This window comes from Limulus polyphemus, unplaced genomic scaffold, assembly GCF_000517525.1.
Source record: "Limulus polyphemus unplaced genomic scaffold, Limulus_polyphemus-2.1.2 Scaffold331, whole genome shotgun sequence".
Lineage (NCBI taxonomy): Eukaryota > Metazoa > Arthropoda > Merostomata > Xiphosura > Limulidae > Limulus > Limulus polyphemus.
Genome location: NW_013665941.1, coordinates 434791 through 460084, shown reverse-complemented (window position 1 = coordinate 460084; position 25294 = coordinate 434791). Strand labels below are relative to the sequence as shown.

General features: G+C 33.6%; 1 protein-coding gene across 2 annotated transcripts in view; it reads right to left on the bottom strand.

Moving 5' to 3' along the window:
* LOC106457438 (LIM/homeobox protein Lhx5-like) overlaps window positions 1-25294 on the bottom strand; it is a 127157-nt gene that overhangs the window by 78710 nt on the left and 23153 nt on the right. For both annotated transcript variants that reach the window (XM_022383387.1, XM_022383388.1), the window contains exon 2: window positions 20951-21156. In XM_022383387.1, the coding sequence (XP_022239095.1) occupies window positions 20951-21156 (206 nt within the window). The remainder of the gene's footprint in view (window positions 1-20950; window positions 21157-25294) is intronic.

Genomic DNA, 25294 nt, shown 5'->3' with positions numbered 1-25294 from the left:
CAAACAAGAAAATTAATGTAGCTAGAGCACGTTCAACTTTCTAAGAAAAGCCACATTTCTACCACCTAAAATCTCTTTGAAGCAATAAATTACATATTAATTAAATTGTACCATGTCTCCGAGTGGAAAATCATACTGTTACAAGTATTGAACTGTGGGGATATTTTGGAATATTGGAAATGTTTCAATCTTATGATAAAGTAGTTTCAGGCAAGATCTACCAAAACATCTACCAGTAGTTTTTCCATGTCATCAGACTCACCGGAAAGAAAACAGTAGTCTTATTATACCTTGTAAATGAGTGCAAAGCTATGTTTTTATAATTGCCAAATGAAACTGGTAAAAAGTGTGTTTTACCCCGTGTCTGTATGTGCACGAATTGTGACAAAATCTGAGGATGTAGTTCAGTAGAAAGTAAGAAAAAAAAACGCCTATCAAAACATTATATTTCCAGGTTTTAACTCATTTTAATAGATGTTATATATGCAAAGACGTATGAATGATAACTAACAATTGTTTTAAATTCTATGCAAACGCTTAAGTTGTAGTATTTTATATTAAACGTCGACTGCTTCAGATAAGTATAAAAGTTGTATTATACATTTAATAAACTAATGTGCTCGCAAGAGTTACAACATTCATTGTTATAGTATGTTCTGGTATTAACGAAAGGCCTCGTCGGCAGTGGCGTGCAGCTCTCAGGGTGTAGGGTCGAGGTGATATTATGTTTCCACTTATTCGAACTCTGTTGTATAAGACCAGTAAAATAAAGACTTGTAAAAAAAATAGTAGTAGTTTTACTGTGATGTAATGTTAGAGTATCTATGCTTATATTTGTTTGTTTATTTAAGCAGAAAGCTACACAATGGGCTATCTGTGCTTTGTCAAGGGTAAGGAAACCCAATTTTTAGCTATATAATCCTCCGGGCCACTATTGGGCCATTGGTATGTGGGGGGGTAAGGGAGGGTTATATCTAAGAGTCCGTACAGAAATTCTTACGATGTCTAACTGTGAAATGATTTATTTTTATAATAAAAGTATTAAGATGGGCACAACATTTTCATCTAAGAAAGATTAAAGTGTATACCACTAGTGTAAAAAAACAAAACAACTAATTACATTTAAAAGAAAATCGAATCAGTATAATTCGGACGGTCAAGTTACACCTCTAAGTGTAAAGAAGTTAACAAAACACTACATATTTCTGATCGATCGCCCTGCGCCCCCTGAAGTATTAAATCGACGTGTAACATTCCATTGATAGCCAGCCATGCTCTACGTTCTGTGCCACTCCTTCATTCAAACAGCACTGTTCCTATTTGTTTGTCTAAGTCATCGATTCATTCTTTGGCCTGTCGATAAAAGTTATTCACGTGGGCCTCTTTTTCACACAGATCGGTTTTTCATGACATTACGGCCACTGTAACTAGCTGGGGAGAGCTGTTTATACGTGTACATTAACCAGGCAAAATCTGCCTTGCTGGGGCTACCATTACCTTCTGATGGTGGCCAACTGATGACAACGTTTCGATGTTAATCGGAAAACGACGGATTTGCTGGTAACGGGAACAACTTTAGTCTTGAGACTGAAGAATATGTCTACTAAGTTACATACAGAATTTGTTGAGATGTTCATTAATGAAAGTTGTCCGAACTAAGTTATGATAGCAATAAGTTGTCCAACAGCTGAATTCTCTGATACACACAGAAAACGTTCTTCATTTTATAGGAGTACACTGACGGTGTTTCCTTCAAACAGAAAATACTATAAATATTTAGATAGCAAATAAAAATAAACTAGAAATACATTTTCACCAACGTTTGGTTTGGAAATGGAAAACAAAAATTAGATTATGAGTATTTAATACCAGAATAACAACACACCACGTGTATAAGGGTAAGAAAGAAATCGGACCGTCATAGTAATAGCTAATAATATATTTATATATATGTATCTCTTGAATTGTGTGGATTAAAAACACACACACATATCAGCAAAAAGTTTCATTTCCAGCTTACTTTTTCAAAAGCTTTAGTGGAAACTTTCAATTATCCTAATTATTTGTCAAACAAAGTATACATATAATAGTTATAAAACAAAGAAGAAAACAGAGGTATCAAAATTGTTCGTTGAAATGATAGTATTTTTAAACTTACAGTGTTATAGGTGTAGATTCTTAACAGCATTCGTTAGATATGTTACAAGTACTTTACATCCACTTATATACACATTGATGTCTTACCTCAAAGTATTATTGCTCAGTGGATAATACAAAATTACTGTCGCTGAAACATTTTAATACTGTACAAGTTTCAAGTCGTCATTTACAAATTCAATCGCTGCGTGGCACGGACAGAATAAATAGTGTTTTTTCTTGTTGTTTTTCCTGATCTGTTCACAGTATAGACAGCTAAATTCATCACACATACTGATTTTCTGACTCTCCTGAGTTTGTTGTAGAGTAAAGCCATATTGGGCTATCTGATGTGGCCTCTGAGGGAAATCGAACCCTGTATGTTAGCATTGTAAGTCCGTAACTTACCGTTGTCCCACCAGGGGACATGTGATCTGCTCACCGGGAGTATCGAAACCCGATTTTTAGCGTTGTAAGCGTGCAGACTCACCGCTGAGCCATTGGGAATGAATCTCCTGAGAATCATATATTTCTATATTCAGATCAAAAGGTCATGGTTACAAAGTTAAAGTTACTTAATTTTGTATTTGAATTTAATGCAGAAATTATCAGGGCCATACTTAAAATTATAAAAATATATAAGAATCGTGGTCCTGATTTGATTTTTAATAGAATTCAAATATAAAATTAAATAATTTTTCTATTTCAAATTATTTTTTGTTATGTCCAGGCAAAGACCACGTTCACGAATTACAATTATAATTGATTACTTACAATTGTGGAATAATAACCCACAAACGTTGTATTACTTTATGTCAAATGTACATTTCATATAGATAATATCTTATAATTTTATTCTGTTATAAATACCTAATAACCGCTACTTTATGGAAGTAAAAAAAATTTCTTTACAAAACAGCATCTGCTAATAGCCCATGAAAAATATTCAAATTTAAGAGTGTTCAGTTTTCCACAAAAGGACAAAAAAAAAACAAAAACGATATACGTGCATGTGCATTCGCGGTTTGTAATAAAAAGCTCCACCCAATAGTGTTAACATAAATAAATTATTGATTTTGATAAATGTTTTATGTTTAATATTTATGGATTAAGGATAATGTATTTTTAAGTTGACAAATTAACAATGTTCTGCTTTCAAATTGGAATGGAATATTTTATAACACTAATTAGAAGAATGGTCCATTCTATAAATTTAAGTTCTGATTAAATTTGAACTTTTCCTGTTAAAGCTGTTGGTTTGATATTGGATAGAAAAAACGCAGCAGCCCATAATGTAGCTTGGCGCTTAAACACCAAACAAACAATTTGTTGATTACGTTTTTGCTGTGTTCTACTCATTAAAAGATCATTTCTATTATGGAGCGGTATGTGGTATAGAGAGAAGACTTAGAAAAATATGTCATTAATTTTAGATATTTTTTTCTGCTCTTCAATATCACAAGTAGACGTAGCAAAATTCAACCCAATACTAAAGTCTAGCGCCGCTGCATTAGATGATATAGATGATAATATTTTCTATCATTTGTTGGTTAGTTAATGAAAATCTGTCTGACAAAGTTGTGCTGGTAAGTAAACAAATTGTAATGAGTCATGCTATTTGACGGAAATATAGATAATACGACGGATAATACATTACTGAGTTCAGTCCTAAAATGAGTATTGGCTGAGTCCAGAACGAAAATCTTTACCAAACATAAAAGTCTATTACTAGTAGGTGCAACACTGAGGTGGAAAGACACAAATAATTAGGCATAGATATAAATGCAGAGATACGCTGAAGCCTACTGACACTTTAACAACGGACTTACAACGCTAGAATCCGGGTTTCGATACCCGTGGTGGGCAGAGCACAGATAGCCCTTTGTGTAGCTTTGTGCTTAATTACAAACAAAACACTTTAACAAAACAAACAAGAGCTACGAATGACCTTTTAGAAAATGCCTTCTTACCCATACATTTCATCTAACGATTTATTTGTTGTTAAAAACAATGTTAAACAATGGGCTGTCTGTGCTGTGCCCATCAAAGGCATCGAAACCTAGTTTTAAGTGTTATACGTTTTCAGACTTATTGCTGAGCCACTGGGGGGGGGGGGGTATTATAGTAAGTAGGAATCTAATATTGATGCTTGTCGATCGCCCCACAGTGGCACAGCGGTATGTCTGAGGATTTACAACGCTAGAAACCGCGTTTCGATACCCGTGGTGGGAAGAGTACAGATAGTCTTTTGTGTAGCTTTGTTCTTAACTACAAACAAAGCTTGCAAATTTGATTGTTTTATACTTCCATTCACGTATTTATGAAATGCTTTTAACGTTATTAAAAAAGAACTTTTCATGTATTAGTCTGTATGCACTATTTTTTTTTATCTTAGTTTATCCATACATCTTCATTGGCATTTCGCACAAGACATTAAGATCATAGTATAAACGCGTAGAGTAAATTCCTCCATTTTATGAACATACATTAACGTTTATGCGTTTTTCGTATTTGGGCTCGTCTTATCCCTTTCTAAGCTCTCTCTATACATTGTTTTTCTCACGTAAAAATAAAGGGGCTTTAAGAAATGTGAAAGAACAGGGTTAAAATTACAGAGAAAAATCGATTAAACCGCATTCAAAAAATAATGTGCCAGTGAAATGCACTCATATAAGAAAGACGCTATTTTTTATTTTTTGCTTTAGGGTGGGGTATTTAAACGCTGTTTTATGGTTGTTGTTTTTTTTTCAAATAATGACTAAATTACTGCTAAACACAGGCTAGTTGGATGCAGGAAAAATGTTGCAGTGGTTTTCAAAGCTAGTGTTTGCTATGACAGTATACTTAAGGATGGCAGGCAGAAGTTTTAAACAAGAGTACAGAGTATCAAAAGCTGAACAATGTACAAACGCAGACATAACTAACAGCTTCTTTTGGCGTGTTAAGGATTGTATTAGGACGACTGTGGACATGCCTTAAACAATCGCCATGTACATAAGACCATGAGTTCTCAAACTTTCTTGACTCGAGAACCCATGGCATTAGGCATTCTGACCTAGGACCCTCAGTCATTGAATCCAAATAAATAGAGTAACTTATTTTCACTTGTTGTATATTTTGTTATCTTTATAATCTCTCTTCTTGCGGTTATGATAACACATCCTGGAAGTGTGAGCATTTTTCACATATTAAGATCATTTGGAAGAAAATATTTTTTGTATGTAATATGATCCCTCAAATCATATCGCGACTTCAACTTTGAAAACTCCCACACCAAACAGCCAAGCTTAGTTTGTGAAAGGTCAATTATTCCACGTAATGACCACCATCTGGATAACCTGGCCGTTGACAATTGCCAACCCTCTACTGTAGTGGATATCAGTGACCAAGTAGTACGAACAGACTCCTTGACTGCGGTTTAAAGTCAAGAGTATATAATTTACCTTTGTAGTTAACAGCACCACATAGCAGCAATGCCAAGAGGCGCCATGATTTTTACGGACGAGACAGTTTCTTGTCTTGACCAACAATCGACGGTTTTGTGCCCGAGGAGCCAGTGGTGAATACTAAGGAAAATATCGGTGAATATGACCTGTTCTGACGTTGGAACTGGTCACTATGGATAAATATACAAATTTTATTGTGTTTCCGAGGGGTATATTAACTTCTCTACCATATACAGTCATGGTACTGTACTCAGCTGTACAATTTTTCTTAGGTGTAAATGCACCAGACTTTGTCCTGGTAGAAAATAATGTACCGTGTCATGCTGTCAGGACTGTACATGACAACCTTCAATAAAATATCACACAGGTCATGCATTGGCCAGAAATAAATCCAGGTCTAAATGTCACAGAACACTTTTCTATTGTATGCCTTTTATGTCAGCGCTTTCACTCAAACGCTAAGTCAGAAAATTTTATCTTGCACTGGCCCATATACCTTACTGAATGTAGCTTTTGGAAAAATATGAGTCTCCAGATAAGTTAATTGAGTTTGAATTTATAATTAATTTCTAGCTACTTCAAATTTAGAGTTATTCCTGCTCAATTACCCTAATATTGTACATGAAATTAACTCACTAACTATAATAAGTGAGTACGAAATGTTCCAAAATTATTTGAAACTTTCAGACATATTGTCATTTGGTCGAAGAAGAACTTATTTAGCGTCCAGGTGGCTCAGCGGCAAGTCTGTGGACTTATAACGATGGAAATGTGGTTTTGATACCCAAGATGTCCAAAACACGGGTAGCCAACTGTGTGGCTATGTGCTTATAACAAACAAATAAACAAAATAATTTCATTATAAACTCTTGGCCTTTTCATTTTTGTGATAAGTTTAAAGTTTAGGCGTAATTCATACTATTCCTACTAAATTAATACAACCACTAAAATGTTTATAAAATCTCAATATATATATAAAGATAGTTTATATGCTGCTTTTGTTCTCACAAGAAAAGAGTTTCATTAGCATCTTCGTTAGTTTTTTTTTTTTTCTGTTTCGAGAAACCATTCGTTATGAACATCCTTTCTACCTCTTACGGTACAGAAGGAGTATCAACATTTAAATATAGACAGTACTTGAGTGTCAACATTAAAATATAGACAGTACTTGAGTGTCAACATTATAGACAGTACAAGGAGTACTGACATTTAAATATGGACAGTACAAGAAGTGTCGACATTCGATGACGAGGAACCCACTTTGAGACTAATAATGGCTGGAGACGGCTTGAAATTATATTAAAGTTTTTCTTCATTACCCATTCAAGCCGTCTCCAGCCATTATAAGTGTCGACACTATAGAGTATAGACAGTACAAGGAGTGTCGACATTTAAATATAGACAATACAAGAAGTGTCGACATTTATAGACAGTACAAGGAGTGTCGACGTTTAAATATAGACAGTGCAAGGAGTGTTACTTTCTTTCACTACAGTGAATCAAATAAAAAACAAAAACAAAACGTAAATTATTTTAAAAGAAAGCAGTCAGTAATACACGAGAGTAATCGGTAATTATAGAATTTTAACCACGAATGGAAATATTTTACAATTCACCTCAACTGAACTCTCTAGATATCACCCACGCGTCTGTTTAGGTTTCTTATTTTACCCTATTTTTGCAAGAAGGTTTTTTTCGTGCTATATTTTGTACCTAGGGGATTTGGTGATGTAGTCACATTATAACGCCCCTACGACTGAAAGAGCGAGCATGTTTGGTGGTACGGGGATTCGAACCCGCGACCCGCAGATTACGAATCGAGTGCCCTAACCACCTGGGCATGCCGGGCGCTCCGTAATATTGCTCATGTGTTATAAGGATATATCTTGTAATGCTCTGTACTCTTTCGTTTTGATAGTTTTCAACTTATGACCTATAATCTATATGATATGCACACATGCACGTCTATAAAATCCATTTATTTAAAACTATCTTAGACTTCATCAGTGATGACTTGATAAAACTATTTTCTCTATGGACGAGGACTTTGAATAAAATGTTTTTTTTTTTTGTTCGAAAAATACACATCTTCCGCAGAGTGTTTTCTTCGTATTTAAATTTATGCATGCGGGAAACAGTTGAAATGAGCGGGTCAGGTAAAGCAGCTTAATGTCCATGCCTCGTGCTTTGCGCGGCGGGCGGTTATCCGGCTGAGGTACGTGACTAAAACACACAACCCGAAGGCAGACTCGATTTATATTTTTACCAAAATATGTTGTTGTTTTTTTATATCAAAAACGTTCATATTAATGTATACTTATGAAATGTCGTATACGTTTTGTGAAAATATTAATAAGATATATCTTATTTATTTGTAACATATATGTTGGCACCTGGATGCTTTATGGTAAAATTAACTAAAAGCGATAAGTTTTATTTCTTGTGAATCAGTTACCGCGTATAATCTCGTGGAATTAATATTACGTAAGCCAGATAGCTAGATGAAGAACAATCCAGAATTTCCTAACCAGAAAGAACTGATGTGTGTACGTGCTTGTTAATATTGCATATACACGTAATAATAGGTATTTCATTATCATATTTAGTGATAATATATAGAATATCTTTTAAAAAAATTAATGCTTATTAATATTTTTCATAACTGTATTATGTTTACACGTGTATTCTTGAACGCCGTAGCTATTTTTTTTCTTGTCATTTACGATGTAGGCAGAGAATAGTTTAGTTAGTGTTTTTCTTTCAGTTCAATTTACCTATTTCTCTTATTTACATAAAACATTGAAGTTTTGGCAGACTCCCGTTTCCCAGTACATAATCTGCATACAGCAAAACAACGTAAAAAGAATAAAAAATGGCGTGTTAGTACGCAAAAGAACCCCTTTCGTGGATAAAACTATGAATTATGAATATTAATATGAACGTGGTGTAGCCTCTATAAAATTGATAACACTGCACCCTTGAAATAGATCATTCCTTATATATATATATATATGTATATATATACACACACACATATATATATATATATATATTGGAAAGCGGTATAAGCTCTGGCACTACATTGTCCTTATAGTGATTTATATCGATTCTTTACTCCTGCCAGGTAGGTGACAGTTATTAATGAAACTTGAAAAGAAAAAAAGAAAAAATAGAGGAGAAACAAAAATTACAACGTTCAATGGCTAAACTTATAAAAAAGAACGTAGAGATGTGAAACACGTCAGCACCACAAGGTTGATTTATACTGCCTCACCAGGTACACAGGGATGATAGAGAGACTTATGCCTCTGCATGACCCAGAACAAAAGAAGGCGTGCACTTTTTAGGAACATTCGAATCAAAACGCTGGGCTGTTACAAACCAAACCTGTCCTAATGCAAGCGAGGTAATTTATACTTTGTTCATTTCTCTGATCTGAAAAAGAACAAAACTAGACGGAACTAAATAGTGAACTAAAAGAATGTCAACCCCAGGGCCATCTTCATCCTCCAGTCTCTTTTTCCTCTCCTTAAAATGTATTTTATATGAATATATTAATTAGTAAAAGTTTAAATTACTTTTGTATGTAAATCAGCTTTTCTAGCTAAGAACTGTGAAATTAACATTTGCTTTGCTTCAACCAAGCTTATATGTTGCTTTCTCTCATCCTCTATAAAACAAAGGGTTTATAGTTATAAGAAACAACTGTATACAGCAAAGTCATGAAATGTTTACTTTAAGCTTTCAAGTTGTTTTAAAACATCCAAAACAGAATGCCAGTTGAACATATTGTTAATGATTCAAATTGACTTAACAAATAAAATTTCCTTTTACTTTATAAAACTATTTGAAAAAAACCCTCGGTAAATCATAAAAAAGCTTTGCTTAAATAGATAAATCGATAGAGCTTTAAATATATTGATGTATGTATAGCTGTATAGATTCAGACTTAAGAGATCATTTCTGTGAATGACTCATCTATCTGTCTTTTTAACCATCTTCGTTTATCGGTGTATTTAATTAACGTGTGCTACTACATAACTACTCCTTCAAATTTGTTTAGCGTATGAATTAAGCTGTACGTCATCTCCATTTCTGATTTGCACGTTAAACAAATAGATTTCCCACTCGATCTATATATTCAAAAATAGAGAAAGAGAGAGAGAGAGAGAGAAACATGCCATAAAAAAGTATAACACTTTAAATCGTTGGTGATGCAGCCATCGTTCAACTGCGAAATACACGAAAACAACATGCTAGAGCGCTATAATACTTGGTTCCCACCCCTTCTATATGCCCTCTGCTTCAAAGAGATCGTGTTTCTACGCTCTTGTGTCGTTCTTCCCGCCCCCGATAAAACAGAGACAATCTGTGCTAGCAGAATGTTAGCACGCCAGGTCAGTTTCCCTGTTCTCTACGCTGAAATCTATGGTTCCTATGAAGCTTATTCAACTAAACTTTCACTCCGCCTGCACGTGCCGCGCGCATCAGCCTCCGCCTCTAATTGCACACACTATCTTTTCGCGTTTTTCTTGACGATTCAAAGAATCGATGATAGAGGCGGGGTATCACTGAACACGACACACAGAGACAAAGGTGTCCCCGTGAACAGTTTGACAGTCTTTTGACAATGACCCAATATAGAAGCCTACGACTTAGCGAGTGATGAATGTGGATGTTCGTCTTCAAAGCTAACAGCTCAGACACGTGTCTTGGGCTTTTATGGGCAATACATGTTCAATTTCAGTGCAGGTCATTGTGTATATCAGTCCAATAACAGATCTTTAATATAATACAAAATGACATAAAAACTGATTTTAATAGGGAAGAAAAGCACACACACACACATTATTTTACCATTTTGTCCTTTTTAAAGGTAAAAAGTTTGTTATACATGAAAATTTCTATACGAACTTTTTTTCTAAATATGAATGAAAAAAATCAACGAACAAGCAACTTCGTTTTATTTGCTTTCAATAAAATATTAAGGTCAGTTCTGTTTTACATTATTACACCCATTTTCATTAAGTATATATAGAAACTTATAGAATTCTGAAAAAAAAAAGTAGCTGGTTGGAAAATTCATTTGCATATGTAGGACACATAAACAACTTTAGTTTGCACTTAATGGCCTGTATGTTGCACTGAGTTTATATGTTTTATCCCAACACATCCAAAAACCTAATTTGTGCTCAGTCTGTACTTATGGACGAAACCAATTAAAGGATAATTGGAGTTTGTCTTACTATAACTAAGACAACGCAAAATTACTTTGACAAAATAATGTCAGCCTCCCCTGTTAGTTCATTGTTATGCAAATCAAACATCTGATGGTTCTTGGTCACAAACGATAATATATATATATATATATATAGTGGTCTCACACAACCTTGATTGCCTCAGTTTTTACTTTGAAGTGAATCATACAGTTTAAACCGCTCTGAGTTATTCATGAAAAATTGCTAGAACTTAAAAAATACATCTGAATATTTCTCCTATTGGGCGAATGGACGCCACCCACAGCGGGCTGCCCCAATCTGGCTACAGGTGTCTCAAAGTGTCAAATAAAAGTTACAGTTGCTCGAACACCCAGATAAGGCAGATCATGGACTATAAACTAACAGACTCTGGCTTCAACCTATTGATTCTGGCTAGCAGCAATCATAGAGTGCCCGCAAGAGTCTGAATCAGAAATCGCAACTGGACATCGTTAGAATCCAACTTTACAAGACTGACCTGTATGCCAGACGCTCAGTACATGCGGTGCATTCCACTCACAGCAAGGCGCAAAATAACTCGCATGCAATAGTGCCAATAGAACCAACACTAGGCGTGTAACATTTCTGTTTTACAGATGAGTTGCGCTTCACTATGCAGCCAAGTAACAAACATGTAGTTAAACATCTGGAACCATATGGCGGTGATGGAAGTACAGTGTGGACAGAAATGAGTATTTTTGTACTTCAACTTAATATTATGTGATAATACCTGCCCCATCGTGTTAAATTGGTCTGAGTGTTCCTTGAATAAGAGAGAATAGACTGAATGGAATGGTTTATGTATTATCGAGTATTCAATCCTATAGAGCTTACAAGATATGCTATATGAAGATGTTTCATATTCTATCAAGCGATTCCTGATACTAAAAATGCCAAGGAAATAGCTCTTTTCAATAGAACGGTCAGAAATACCTATTTTAAGCGTGCAACATAGACGTCAAACTATCTTTCTTCTTCGTGGTAATGAAACTCAAGATCACATGATGGATCACCAGATGCCTGATCCGCATCAAAATGAACTGAGGGAGTGACTGTCATTATTTTATAATAGTAGATCATAGCTAAAATGTTGTAAATTCTAAATATTTAATTACCTTTTAACTGTTTTGTGCAGTATGGTTCTCAGCATAAGCCATATTTATTTACCTGTATAACCGGTGATCGTATAAAACATAATATTGCACATTAATTCTCGAATGTGCAGTTATTTCGCTGCCTTTTGAAAGAGAAACATAATTCAAATATTAACCAACTATTGCCTTTGCACATGTACTGAAGAAATTACCTATGGAAACATTCCCAGGTTAGGTAACTCCTGTTAAGATGATTTTTCAGGTTTTGATGTGTATAAAAAAACACTCAAAAATATAAGGTTTAGTGCTTGGTGGATGTGAGGGAATCACTTGTTTACTATAACAAGAAGAACACATCGAGCAAGACATAGTTTAACTTGTTTATCACACCGAGTACTATGTAAGTATTAATCGACAGAATATTTGAATAGATCTCATACAGAATACTAATAATATATAATGAAACATGTACTTAAAAATATGTGCCAACGAAAGAATTTAGGCTGCAACTCATAAGAAGAAATAACAAAGGCCATTAAGTATCTGTGACACGCACGATTATCTTGTAGAATAAGAATTAACCAACTTGTTCCAAACTACTTTTCTTATGAAGAACGTGAATGGTATTTCTTTATGTCAGAATGGAACATGTAAATTTAAACTAGCTTGGCAATGTCCTTAACTCTGTGGTATATAACTTTGAGACTAAACGTATCCTTTTTAGCTTTGACTGTACATCTAGTCAAATTATTTAATTTAATAGTGCCTATTTAATATCGAAACATGAAAATAATAGAAAACAGCCTATTAAGTTTTCTCATTTATTTAACACCCAGTTTTTGTCTGTCGTGAAAATGCGCGCGCACTTCATTTCAATGGATATAAACAAAAGGCGGATGTAAATATTAAAAACTTATCAAAGTTTTAAAAAAGGTCTAACGTTAGGTCGTACAATATTATTATAAGTTAATTTGTTGGTAGTATTAAGTACAGCAAAGTTTAGCCCTAACTAAACTAAAGAAAAACACGTACACAAGTTATATTGTTAACTTATCTCTTTATCGAATATAGGCCGTACTTAATAAAGGCTTAATGAATGTTAGGCCTAAGACAAGTAGACTTATAGATTTCGGTATCTGCGATTAGAATTCTTTTGTATTATTCTAGAAATCATGTATTTAAGGAAGTACTGACTGCAAATATTTTGCAAGTCTCTGCCAGTATAATATACAACATTCTAGTACAATATTCAGTATACTCATTTAATTCTGATGATAGAATATGTGTTAGACTCCTTCACATCATCATCATCAACAGTTATTCAACAGGAACGCTACCTTCTTTCATTACACAAATAATTAATTGAAACGGGAGGTTAATATACATCCATAAATCCTATTTTTTTACTTCTGTTCATTAATTTGATGATTGCCCCTTCACTTCAGCTTATTATTTAATTGAATAATTTTATCAACTATTTGTATGATAATAACAAGTGGTTTCAGTTTTGTTTTTCAAAATAAGGAGTATTAAGAAATTGTTTTACATGCTCATTAAGCGTGTGACCTTGAACACTGATTCTTTTGGTTTACTCAGGATATTTTAATGTCAGAACCGAGACATGTTTATTTTCTTTTATACATGAGTTATGATGTGTATGCTTATATACCACCAACACCTGATTCTACTAATACATAGAATAAACAGTCTACACATCGTGTGCCATATATATTACTAAGAAGTATTATTGTGTCATGAATCTTTAGGCAGAGATATAACAAGGTGTAATGATCTAATACCAAAATTATTCACCGATATATATATATATATATACATAAAAGCACGTTCTTCAATTATAAGGATAACTAGATATCAGAAGGATAAATAGATAAGATATGATACCAAGGTCCCTTTAACCAAAAGGGTTACTAGGTGGGATCTGACTTCAAAAATGTTTAAACAGCAGTGTAACTACTGATGTGTTTTCAATAAAAGTTAAGTATAAATTTTTGTTACTAAGTTTTACTATTTCAGAGCCTGGAACAAAGTAATTATAAATCGCGAAACATTCCGATTCTTAAACAAGTCACGGTATATCAGAAAAATACCTATTTTGGAATGCCAATGGCCACCTAGTAAACAATCTTAGGATGATTTTTCTTCGTTCGGTAAAGAATCAAAAGAAAACTACGCTGTAGTCATTCAGTTCATATAATCATCGGTTTCTACAGGCTGCAAATCCTTTGGTATATTTAGGTTAAATATATGACACCATCGACTGTAGGTGACGTAATTCTTCGCAAGGGTTTTCCTATGCTAGATTGGCTTTTGTCTTGCTTGAACAGAGCGTGCGACTATTACACCAGTTATTATATTGTGAGAAAGATATAAGGATAGCTAGATTTGGCTTCAGGCGTCCCTGAGGTGATGTCATGAACCGTGCATTAAAGTGAAAAACACTAGACTTCGTGGGAATTTTATTACAAGATACAGCGTTCTCTCCAAATTGAGCTGGAACGAGAATCCCATACAAGGTATAGCTCGGTTGGGAACTTGCCACTGAGAAAGATACATCTTTCCTAAGGGCAGGCTGCATTCCATGTTGCTACTGGTGCTGGACGGAGTGGAAGGGGAAGGGGCTGGGAAAAAAATATATTTTGGCATGTTGTCTGAAATATACCGAGTTACCAAGGTAATTCACGGAAAATGTAATGTTATAGTCTATTGTTTGGTTCCTTGTTGCTAGATGTTTCAGCCCATTGATTGATCATTTCATCTATCCATTTGTGTGTCTTATCTAGGAATATAGATATCCATTTGAGTTTTTCTCTCTACGGATTGGAAAATATATATACTTTCCTTTCACGTTTAATAGTTTTTACACGTTTTCATTATGCTCTGTTTGCCGTGAAATCTTTGTTAAATTGTTTGCACATACAAATATAATAGACTTCTATATAGAAACTCATAGATAGAGAACAGACAAGTATCACAATGACTATTATTAGTATACTCTTTTATGTATATGACACAGCAACTGCCTTATTACCAACAATACCGAATATAAAGTATTTAACAAACCACATATAAAACAAACAAAACTTTATAGTACTGATATTACAAGCTAAATTAATTGAGTTTCTTTTTGTTTGTGTTTGCCAGAGTCTTATATCCTCCCGGAAGTTTCCTGGTTCATATTGAACAGCGTTCTGTGCAAATAATCCTGCCTTTTTTTAGTGTTGATGTTAGCGTGCACGTGCACCTTGTTTCTAGCTTTCAATGTTATGAGTATAAGTCACAAAGCCACATGAGGTGTTTCACTACTTCGAAGAATTTTGCATAAAATAACATCTTATGCAAAAATTCATGAACGTGCAAATTAGAAAGTTTTCCTTCTTTTCTAAAAGTAATAAAAAATTCCGAACAGAGTTAAGAAGAAGTGTAGGACGAATAGAAGCAAAACGATCAATATCCCTTATAGTGACGTGTGTCGCATTTAATTAAAATTAAAAAAAAATACTCTTCTTAAATCAACGAGAATTATTATTTTTCCTTGATATTCGTCATCATAAACATAGTAAATGATATGACGATGATAATCTCGTGTTCCTTTCGTGTGTGAGAAGAGTTAAACTTCAACCCGGTTTGGTGGGGTAAGCAGGAGTGTAATTCCCCCGAAGCAATAAACCATTGCCATAGTTTCTGGCATAAATAACAAACATAAGACTATATATCCTTATAACACTACATATGTTCATTTTCTTTATTTTAAAACTTTATTATGCTCAAGTTGGATACTGAACGTTCAAAAGTGTAGTGCACTTCTGCCTGTCTTGATTTTGGAATTTCATATTGTTTTGATTTCTATACTGAGGTCTTGTACAGAGACCGAAATGTCGTTAACTTCAAAAACAAACCGTCCACAGGAAACTCTAACCCTACTCTATCCACATTTCCTATAATTTAGATAAAGCAGAAAATAGTACTGAGATTTTGATCGAATGACATAACAGTAGTGGTCGAAAAGTTAAAAATGTATGCAAACCCGTGAAAAGCAAATTTTAAAAACATAATTAAAGAATTTAATACCCCATAGTTTTCACACCTGATTTAGCTTTACATCGTGGTTAAAAGTCCTGTTATTAAACAGAGTAAAAATACATTATAATATTGCTTTCAGCAGATTTAGTAAGTGAACAGCATACAATAAACTAGGTGCCCATTTGAAATACCGATAATATTAACATTGTTCAGAAAACGCTTCTCTCTCGTCTAACTTTTAACATGTATGTAAACTTAAGGTTTGGTTTAATATTTTAATTTGTGCTGAGCAAATAATAATTTGCATTTATAATTTATATAAAGTTCTGGAGTACTTCTAGGTAAAAAGAGAACAGACTCTGCAAATATCATTACTGAAGATGTGATTTACTTTTCTAACCAGTGGATATGATTGAGAAATACTTCATGAGAATTGTTTAAATAAGATCAGAAATTAAACTGTATAGATTTTACATATCAGAAATTATGTATACTGTTAAGAAAATGTGGCATAATGATGAAGCCCACAAGAGTTCTTATGAATGTCAAAACAAGATATATGCCACAGTCAACACTAAGCCTTTACCGAAAAAAAAACAAAACTTACCACCTTTCTAAAGCCCATAAACTAAATAACTTGAGAGAAAAAAAACTTATTTTGCAACTATTTCCGTTTGATTTTCTTGAAAATAGGGTCATCAGTAAATGTAAAATTAGACTTTGACAGTTCTAGTGAAAAACAAAATAGTTAAATTTCTAAGCTATTCAAAATGTTTATTTGTGACTCTGTAGATAATAAATACGACTCAATATCTCTGCAATCGGTAAAGGAAAGAAATAAGTTTAACTTAATGCAGTAAACACTTGCATTCCATATCTCTGCAATCGGTAAAGGAAAGAAATAAGTTTAACTTAATGCAATAAACACTTGCATTCAATATCTCTGCAATCGGTAAAGGAAAGAAATAAGTTTAACTTAATGCAGTAAACACTTGCATTCAATATCTCTGCAATTGGTAAAGGAAAGAAATAAGTTTAACTTAATGCAGTAAACACTTGCATTCAATATCTCTGCAATCGGTAAAGGAAAGAAATAAGTTTAACTTAATGCAGTAAACACTTGCATTCAATATCTCTGCAATCGGTAAAGGAAAGAAATAAGTTTAACTTAATACAATAAACACTTGCATTCATGTTTTTTTTATGCCATTCAAGATTTCGTATTAGTTGTGGTTGTATAACCAAGTTCATAAAATAACATTTCATTTTTCTCCATTCTTAATCCGGAAAGGCATACTTGAAATTAATGTGCAGTAGCAGCTTTGAATATATATTACGTACCTTAAGCGTGATCTATATTTGTATTACATATAGTAGTTGTGCATGATTAATTATCTTAAAGTACTACATTTTCCTATATTACTGATTTCTCTCGCTATATATGTGTGTGTGTGTTCGAAACACCTGCTATATGAAAAGTATGAAACAGATTCATCACGAGTACGTCATTTGCAAATATAGGTTTATATAGATAGAAAATTATGAAGTTTCCGGTATGGAACGTTCTTTAACGGAAGTCTTCCTCTGTGCTTACAAATTTTCTCGTCAACTAGGTGCACGAACGACGACAGGAGGATCTTCCCCTGGAACCTTTACACTGTTATTACAACGAAGTGAAGTTGAATCAGCTCTTAAATTAGTAATCGTTTACTAGTTGTAAACCATAATTACCAGGCTTTAAGCCTGAAAAGGGTTGGAACACGGGCCACTACTGTACAATAGGGTCTCTACAAGTCAACCGCCCTTCCCCTTACTTGTATTCGTAAACGTAGTAAAATATGGTAAAATTAACACCCTCCCATCGATGTTACCATGACTACATAGTCTTAGGTTTTTAGAGAACCAATAAACGTTAGAAGTATACAAAAAACAAATGTGCATAAATGGCGAGATCCATTTCCTGCTTATAACCCAATACTGCATTTTTCTTGTTTCTATATCTTATTGAAAATATAGATGTTGCAACTGAATTGTTTTTACTAACAATTTGGAATAGATGTGCTACAATTTCTGGGAAAGAATGTTTCCCGTGATAAGGCTCATCCACTCTCTTGCTAGTTTCACATTGAATAAAGTTTTGATTTTCCTGTGTCCGTCCACAGACACACACACACAGAGATACAACACAAACACATACACATATAGAAATGCATGTTCTTTATTTTACCATTGATGTTATGCTAACGCTAAAATAAACATACACAGAGATATACATACAACAAAAACACATGAACGTATATAAATGCATGTTCTTTATTTTATTTACCAATGCTGTTATGCTAACGCTAAAATAAACACACACACACACATACATATATAATATCTAGAATTGTACCTGTATATCTTTGTTTATTAGATTTTTTATCTTCGCCTACAAATTATTGCCAAAACTTGTTAAATTTTATGTATAGGCTCTTGCCCTCACAAAAAATGAATAAAGAAAAAACTGTTGAAAGAATCGTGAGGGACTTCCAAAAAATTGGGGGGGGGGGTCAAGAGAGTTTTAGGGACTATCCGATTTAACTAAACCCATTTATTTAAATATTGGTATTAGTATCTAAAGAACTGTTCGTATTAATGGCCTCGAATCAGATGATTTTTGAAATTTTCAAATTGAAGCTCCCTGGAAGGTCAAAGTGTTTTTTTTTTAACTTTCAAGACTGGACCCCTGCGATTTACATAAAAACTCGTATACACATGTTCAAAATAAGTATCCAAGTTTAGATTTTACAAAATTTTTTATATTGAAGCTCCCAAATGGAAAATTAAAGGAGTTTGAGAGGGCCTCAGGGTTGATTGCCTGAATTTACATGAAAATTGATAACAACAAATAACTCGTCAGTCAAATAAGAATTTAAGTTTTGATTTTGGAAATTTCGTTCCTCATATGGAAATAAAAAGGTTTTGGAAGCTCTCAGAACTTGCTGCATGGATTTACTTGAAAACTAACAAGAACATGTATATTGTCGCTGCGAAAGAAGACATGTAAAATGTTTTGAGTAACTGCTGTTTCTTGTAAATTTTCATAGGTAATTTACTGTTAACGTTTTATTTCATGTAAAATACATGTAACATGCATTATTGTTTCTAATTCCCAAAGAAGCATGATGGTAATTAAAATACAAGACTAACATAACATAAAACATACATTTCGTAAACAGTAAAATACTATATATTTATATATTTCTCTTTTTGTCTTTTGTTTTTACCCTGCGTACCAAGTGTTGACGTTTGTATAATGCAAAATGAATTACTAAAAATACTGTCATTTATATACATGCATGTGTTTGTTTCTTCTGCATAAGAACTGTCGAACGTTTGTTTATTCTGATCTTAACCTATGAATTCAACAATATCGAAGAACTTCAACGGCTAAACTCTTTCATTGAAATTTGGATGTTTTAAGAGCAACTCTGATGTTAGCCGAAGTTTAAGACTTCAAAGTTTTCCATTGCTAAATGTGACGTTTTGTATTGACCCGAGCGGTAAATGCTCACACGACAGTCTAGCTTGCTCATTATCTGTGGAGTAATGGTATCTTTGCACGAAACGGCATAACGCATTTACCTTCTTGAAATACAAACAGTTCAGCGTTTTTTATGGTTCAAGCAGGGGGGTACTATTGCCTATAAATCTTGAAGGTATATATATATATATATATATATATATATATAATAAAAGGCAGTTTTGAAAGGTTAAGAAACCCCGGTACTCTTTTAATCATGCCTGTTCCGATAAATCTATTTGGTTTATTTTAGAATTCTAACATCCTTAATCAGATGCCTTTATTCGAAGGATACATTTGTGTGCTCGTTATTCCAAATTAGCCATCTTTATTATTCTATCTTACTCATTTTAAGGTAATTTCTGTTTACTTCCTTAATTATTCAGTTATTGTATTTAAACATTCAAATTTGTCATTCTCTTGTAAACTTATTTTACACATTTAAACAATCCGTTCAATTTTTTATAGTGCTATCTTCTGCGTTAAACCTCCAAGTTTGGGATGTTCATTCTCCAGTGAATCTCATATGATGAATATATCTGGACACACGTATGCATAATTTAGATATTTTGCTTGATTGAAATAGTTTATGGAACATAAAATGTAATAAGAAGATGGCTAGAAAAGTGATTGTTTGGATGTGAAACACAATAACAAGAAAAAGTGAATGCGGTTGAAAAACTGTAAGAATGACAAGAGGTGGTAAAAGATGGTCGATTCAACGTAAGGAACCTGTAAGTGTGAAATAAATCGTTATATTTGGAATAGGAATAGTAAGAGTGTGATGAAAAATGAGACAGTTGACTATAAAGAGAAGGGAGAAGTAAGAGAAGAAATGAGATACGACGAATAGATATAACAAAAGCTCGAAGGATGAAAGAGAAAATGAAGAAGGACAGCGAGAAGGTGAAAAAGAAACAAAAACTGCTGGATATACAAGAAAGTGAAACAGGAGAGTATGTAGATGGATTCTATGTAAAGAGACAGCAAGAACCTGAAGGGAAGGAGGGTTGGATGAGAAAGAAAGTGAGCGAGGAAAGAAAACAGTTAGATAAGAGAGGGGAAATAACGAGAGGGTGAGAGAGGAAAAAAACAAGGACTGTTGGATTTTTTAAGAAATGAGAGGGTTGAATGCAGTGTATAATCAGCGAAGAAGTGGGAAGAAAATATACTGCGTCGTGTGAAAACATTCCCAATCAAGATTAAGATGGAGAAAATATTTATACCTTACAAATAGAAAAAAGTGTATAGTGTACAAATAGGGCGAATAGTGAGAGAGGAAAAATGGGAACCAAAGGACACGCAGATAATACTTGTAAAACGTGTCAAAGCTTTTGAATAAAATATATTATTTATTTTAAAGCTAAAAAGCACGAAACATATCTTAAAATGTTCGATGAAATTAATTACCTTGATTATGCCTACTGTTGAGATAGTCCTCCTTACAAATGAAGCATTTCTCATCAAGAACATACAGCTCTTCTCCTGTTGACAGCTGTTTTCTACAAACCATACAGGTGAAACACTTTAGGTGAAATACCTTGCTACGAGCTCTTCGAACTAGATCAGTGGGAGAAATTCCCTGGCCACAGCCAGCACACTTGGTTCCGAACCGTCTGAAAGTAGAAAGTATCGAACATCATAAATCCTAACTCCACTTGTTATGAATGCTCATACCTCAATACTTAATTAACATTGATGAAATATGAATGAGATACTGCTACACGTTTTAATGAAATCTCGGTTAAAGAAACATGAGCAATGTACGTGCCCTATACACATCTATGAAAAATTAAAGTTTCTATATTATTTGTAAGTTTTTCGATTCCTAGATAATATAAGTGGTTATTGATTCTGATACACAATAAATCAATATTTCCTATCTTATGTTTACAAGCAGCGTTACCGATGCCAACAATTAGCCCATCAGAAAAATGTTAAGAAATTAGACTTACAGGATAAAGTATTAACTGTTGAAACACGAACCAGTCCTGTTCATCTTTATGTTTGTGTGTTTTGAGGTTTAAATTCTAATATACGTAAATTCTCCTAGAGTTCGTTAAATGTTTCAAGGATTCGATGAAATTAGACAAAATGGCTGAATGGTAAAGAAAGTTTGTTAGTTAAATATACAAAAATATTCATTTATCGCAAGTCAAGACAGAGATAGGAAAAGACGTTGAATTATCTTGTTTATTTTCAGGCAGACCTGGGTCAGGTCACCAAAAAAATTTCTATCTTCACTTTTGAAATTCTGGTATGTCAGTGTTATAAAATTGTCCTCTTTTAGTGTTATGTTTTTTTTAAATTTCGGTACGATAAAAACTTGTTAGTATAATTCCCAAGAATATTATCATATAAAAATAATAACCAACGAAGAACTAAAAACCAGAAATTTAAATTTACAGGTCAATTTGAAGGTGAATAAATTTTTATGTTATTAATGACTAACGTTGGAGCTATCTAGTTATCACAGAAACTAAAGAGAACATCAGACCTATTGGAACTCATTATGATGCATTGTTGGGTTTGTGGTTCATGCATTTATAAGGAAGCTTGTAGCAAAAAAAACAAATATAAGAAATTTCAGATATGAATCTCAAGAGAGTATCCAAGTTGAAATAAAACATAGACAGTCTAAACATTCCAATCCCAAGTAACGAGTGACTGATTCATATGATTAAGATACGAAGTTCATATATGTATAACTTTATACAGTTTCCTATCTAGTTGCACCCAGATTATAAGTCGTTTCAAAACGAGCTACAGCAGGTACTATTGAAATGTAAAATTAAATATATCGAAAAAGAATTCTATGAATAAGTAAAAATCTTGAGTAAATATTTTGCATCAAACACTAATAGCGACGTGTAGGCTGAGATTTCATCTATTTAACAAGCAATTAAAACAAAGTCAACGAGACGTCTTTCAAGGTTCAAGAAGCGTAAATGTGAAATTTTTAGAAAGTGTTTGCTTGTTTTTTAATTATGCACAAAGCTACACAAGGGTTATCTGTGCTCTGCCCACCACAGGTATCGAAACCCGGTTTCTTGTGTTGTAAGTCCGCTGTGCCACTGGGAGGCTTTTAGAAAGTGGATATCTTTAGAGTCATTAGCAGTATGACAAACGTTAGACAAACAATCATTAGACAAACGTGAAGAAAAAGCATGACTTAAGATTAGAATACAATTTGTCGACTAGACATTTAAAATATGAGACAAGATATGCTTGTTTAACAGCAGTTAGCTCAAAGCTAACTTTGTAATTTAAACCAATTGTGGCACCTGGTGGTTAACGTGCTCCCATGGTCCCCATCCCGTTGCCGCAACAACACGAACCTCTTACTTTGAGGCTGTTGGTACGCTATAAGAATGGTAGTGAAATCCCAGTATTCAAGCAGAGAAAAGTAGTGCAGGAGTTGGCGGTGGACACTGTTGAATAGCCGCCTTCCTTCTAGCCTGTCAATTCAAAATTAGGAATAGCTATGCGCAAATACCTTTTTTGGTGGATTTGCGTGAAATTGTGAAACAAACTTTGTATTTCTATTTCTCAAAAAAAAAATAAAGATTTTGACAGAAGGTTTTAGTAATAAATCATAAAACGAAATGAGAACCAGATGAAAATTAATAGCTAAATAATCTGTAATAATGTAAACAAAACAACTATTAACTGACATTATTTTATAAGTATGTTACATTTGACCATACCATAAACACTAACTAAGATTGTTAAAAAATACGCCTCCCTTACATTTATAAGATCCTAGAATTTTGATGGATTACTCAGCGTTAAATTTATATTTTTATATTTTCATTACAGGTAGGCGTTCAGAATGTAAGGCAAAGTTCGTAAATATATATATGTATGTGTGTGTGTGTGTGTTACACAACTCTTCCGACTTAAAGGACACCAAGAAACGTTTTTTAAAACAACGTCACTAATGCCAGATGCAAATCTGGAAGGAAACTACTTTATCTACTTTATTTTATTTGAAAACTTGCTTTGTTATCTGATTTTCGGGGTTGACACTGATCTTCCTATACGTAATTGTAGGAGGAATGTTGTAATGAATCTAGTGTAATTCATGTTACAAATCTATGCTATAGTATAACTTTTAGATTCAGCTACAAAATGTTTTTTTTTCTGCTTTAAACTGATATAACAGTGTTGTTTTGTGGCGGGTATAAACTAACTTATCATAAAAATGGAGTTAATTGTTTCTCGAATTAGCTGTGACTGAATAATTAGCAGACAAGGTCACTTCTGTATTTAGTCTTCACATTTTCTTCAACATTTCAGGAAGTTAAAACACACTCAAATGATTTAAAGTAATTACTTGAGAAAAGTAGGTACTAGAAAACTCAGACACAATCTATATGATGCAAAGTTTCACATTTCTATTTTCGAGATATTTAAAATAGTGAGACATTACGCAGAAATTACCAGCTTATAGTAAACCGTTCACGTTTAGCTTCAAATCGGTTTAACAGATTCTTTCCGTTTCCGCTTGCGTTCTATTCAGCAGCGCGTGGAAAGCCTCTCTATACATTATCCTCTTCGCACCTTCGTAAGAACGTCTTTATCGTAGAACAAGTTAGTAAAAATCCGGATAAGGACAGACTGACGCTGGACGTGAGGCGACAAAGGGATGTAATCTTCCAGGGCTGTCAATCCAATCCGCTTAAAGGAAACACGGACACTGAAGACTATTAGTACAGTGGTCAATAGAATCATGATTTTAAGCATGTTTTTGTCTTAAGCTACTCTTCCCAACATAGGACTTACTTAGATGCGATGTTAACTGTATGACCAAAACACAGATCTTCCCTTAAGTATTTGTTGGTTAAGATATTTAACCAACTAGAGTAGTTGTGTTTAAGTTTTATAATGAACTTAAAGTAACTTAGTTCCACTAAGTATAACAACTGTTAAAATTCTTTGTAAAGCAAAAACATATCATTTTCATTGAAACTAAGAAATTAAGAATTAATCATAGAAACTTTAAATTACAACAAAATTTTACACGAAAGCAAACTGTATTGCTATCATATACACGGAGCTTAAAGATGCTCGATGAAGGTTTGTACGAAATGCTTCCTAGTTAAGAAGCCATGTGTGTCCTAAAAACTAGCGTATCGGGCTGCAGATCGAGGAGGCGCACGTTCAGCTGTAGACCCGTTATAAAATTGACAGCCAATCTCATTATTCTATTCAAAAAGACAAACAAAGCTCCAGTGGAGGCGACTGATGCCGACTGCATTTCCTCTAGTCAGTACTTCAAACATTAGGGATTGAAATTATACCTGAACCCTAGGAGCTTCCGATCTGGCAGTTTAGCCCACGTACACACAAAGTGCCGTTCAAAGAAAATTCCAGCTATCACTGAAGACCGTTTCTCAATATACTGCACTTGCAGATGTAAACCAGGTAGCGAGCAGGACAAAAATGAATAAGTCTTTTACCCAATACTACAAACTAAATAATTAATGTTCCTAAACATAAAAACAAATAACAAGAAGATATATCTTAATTCGAATATAAACAAACAAACACTTCTATAAGTTCCTGAATGAACAGTTCTAAGTAAAACTTGGTATAAAAATAAGAGTGTTATTACATAACTAGAGCTAGGACCTTCCTTTTCAGATCTTACTTTCATTATATATAAAAAAAGATGGAATAAATTATCTACTTCGCATACATCCGTTTATGTTAAGTTTCTTAATTCGCAGCTTCCACTCACAGTGTCGTTTG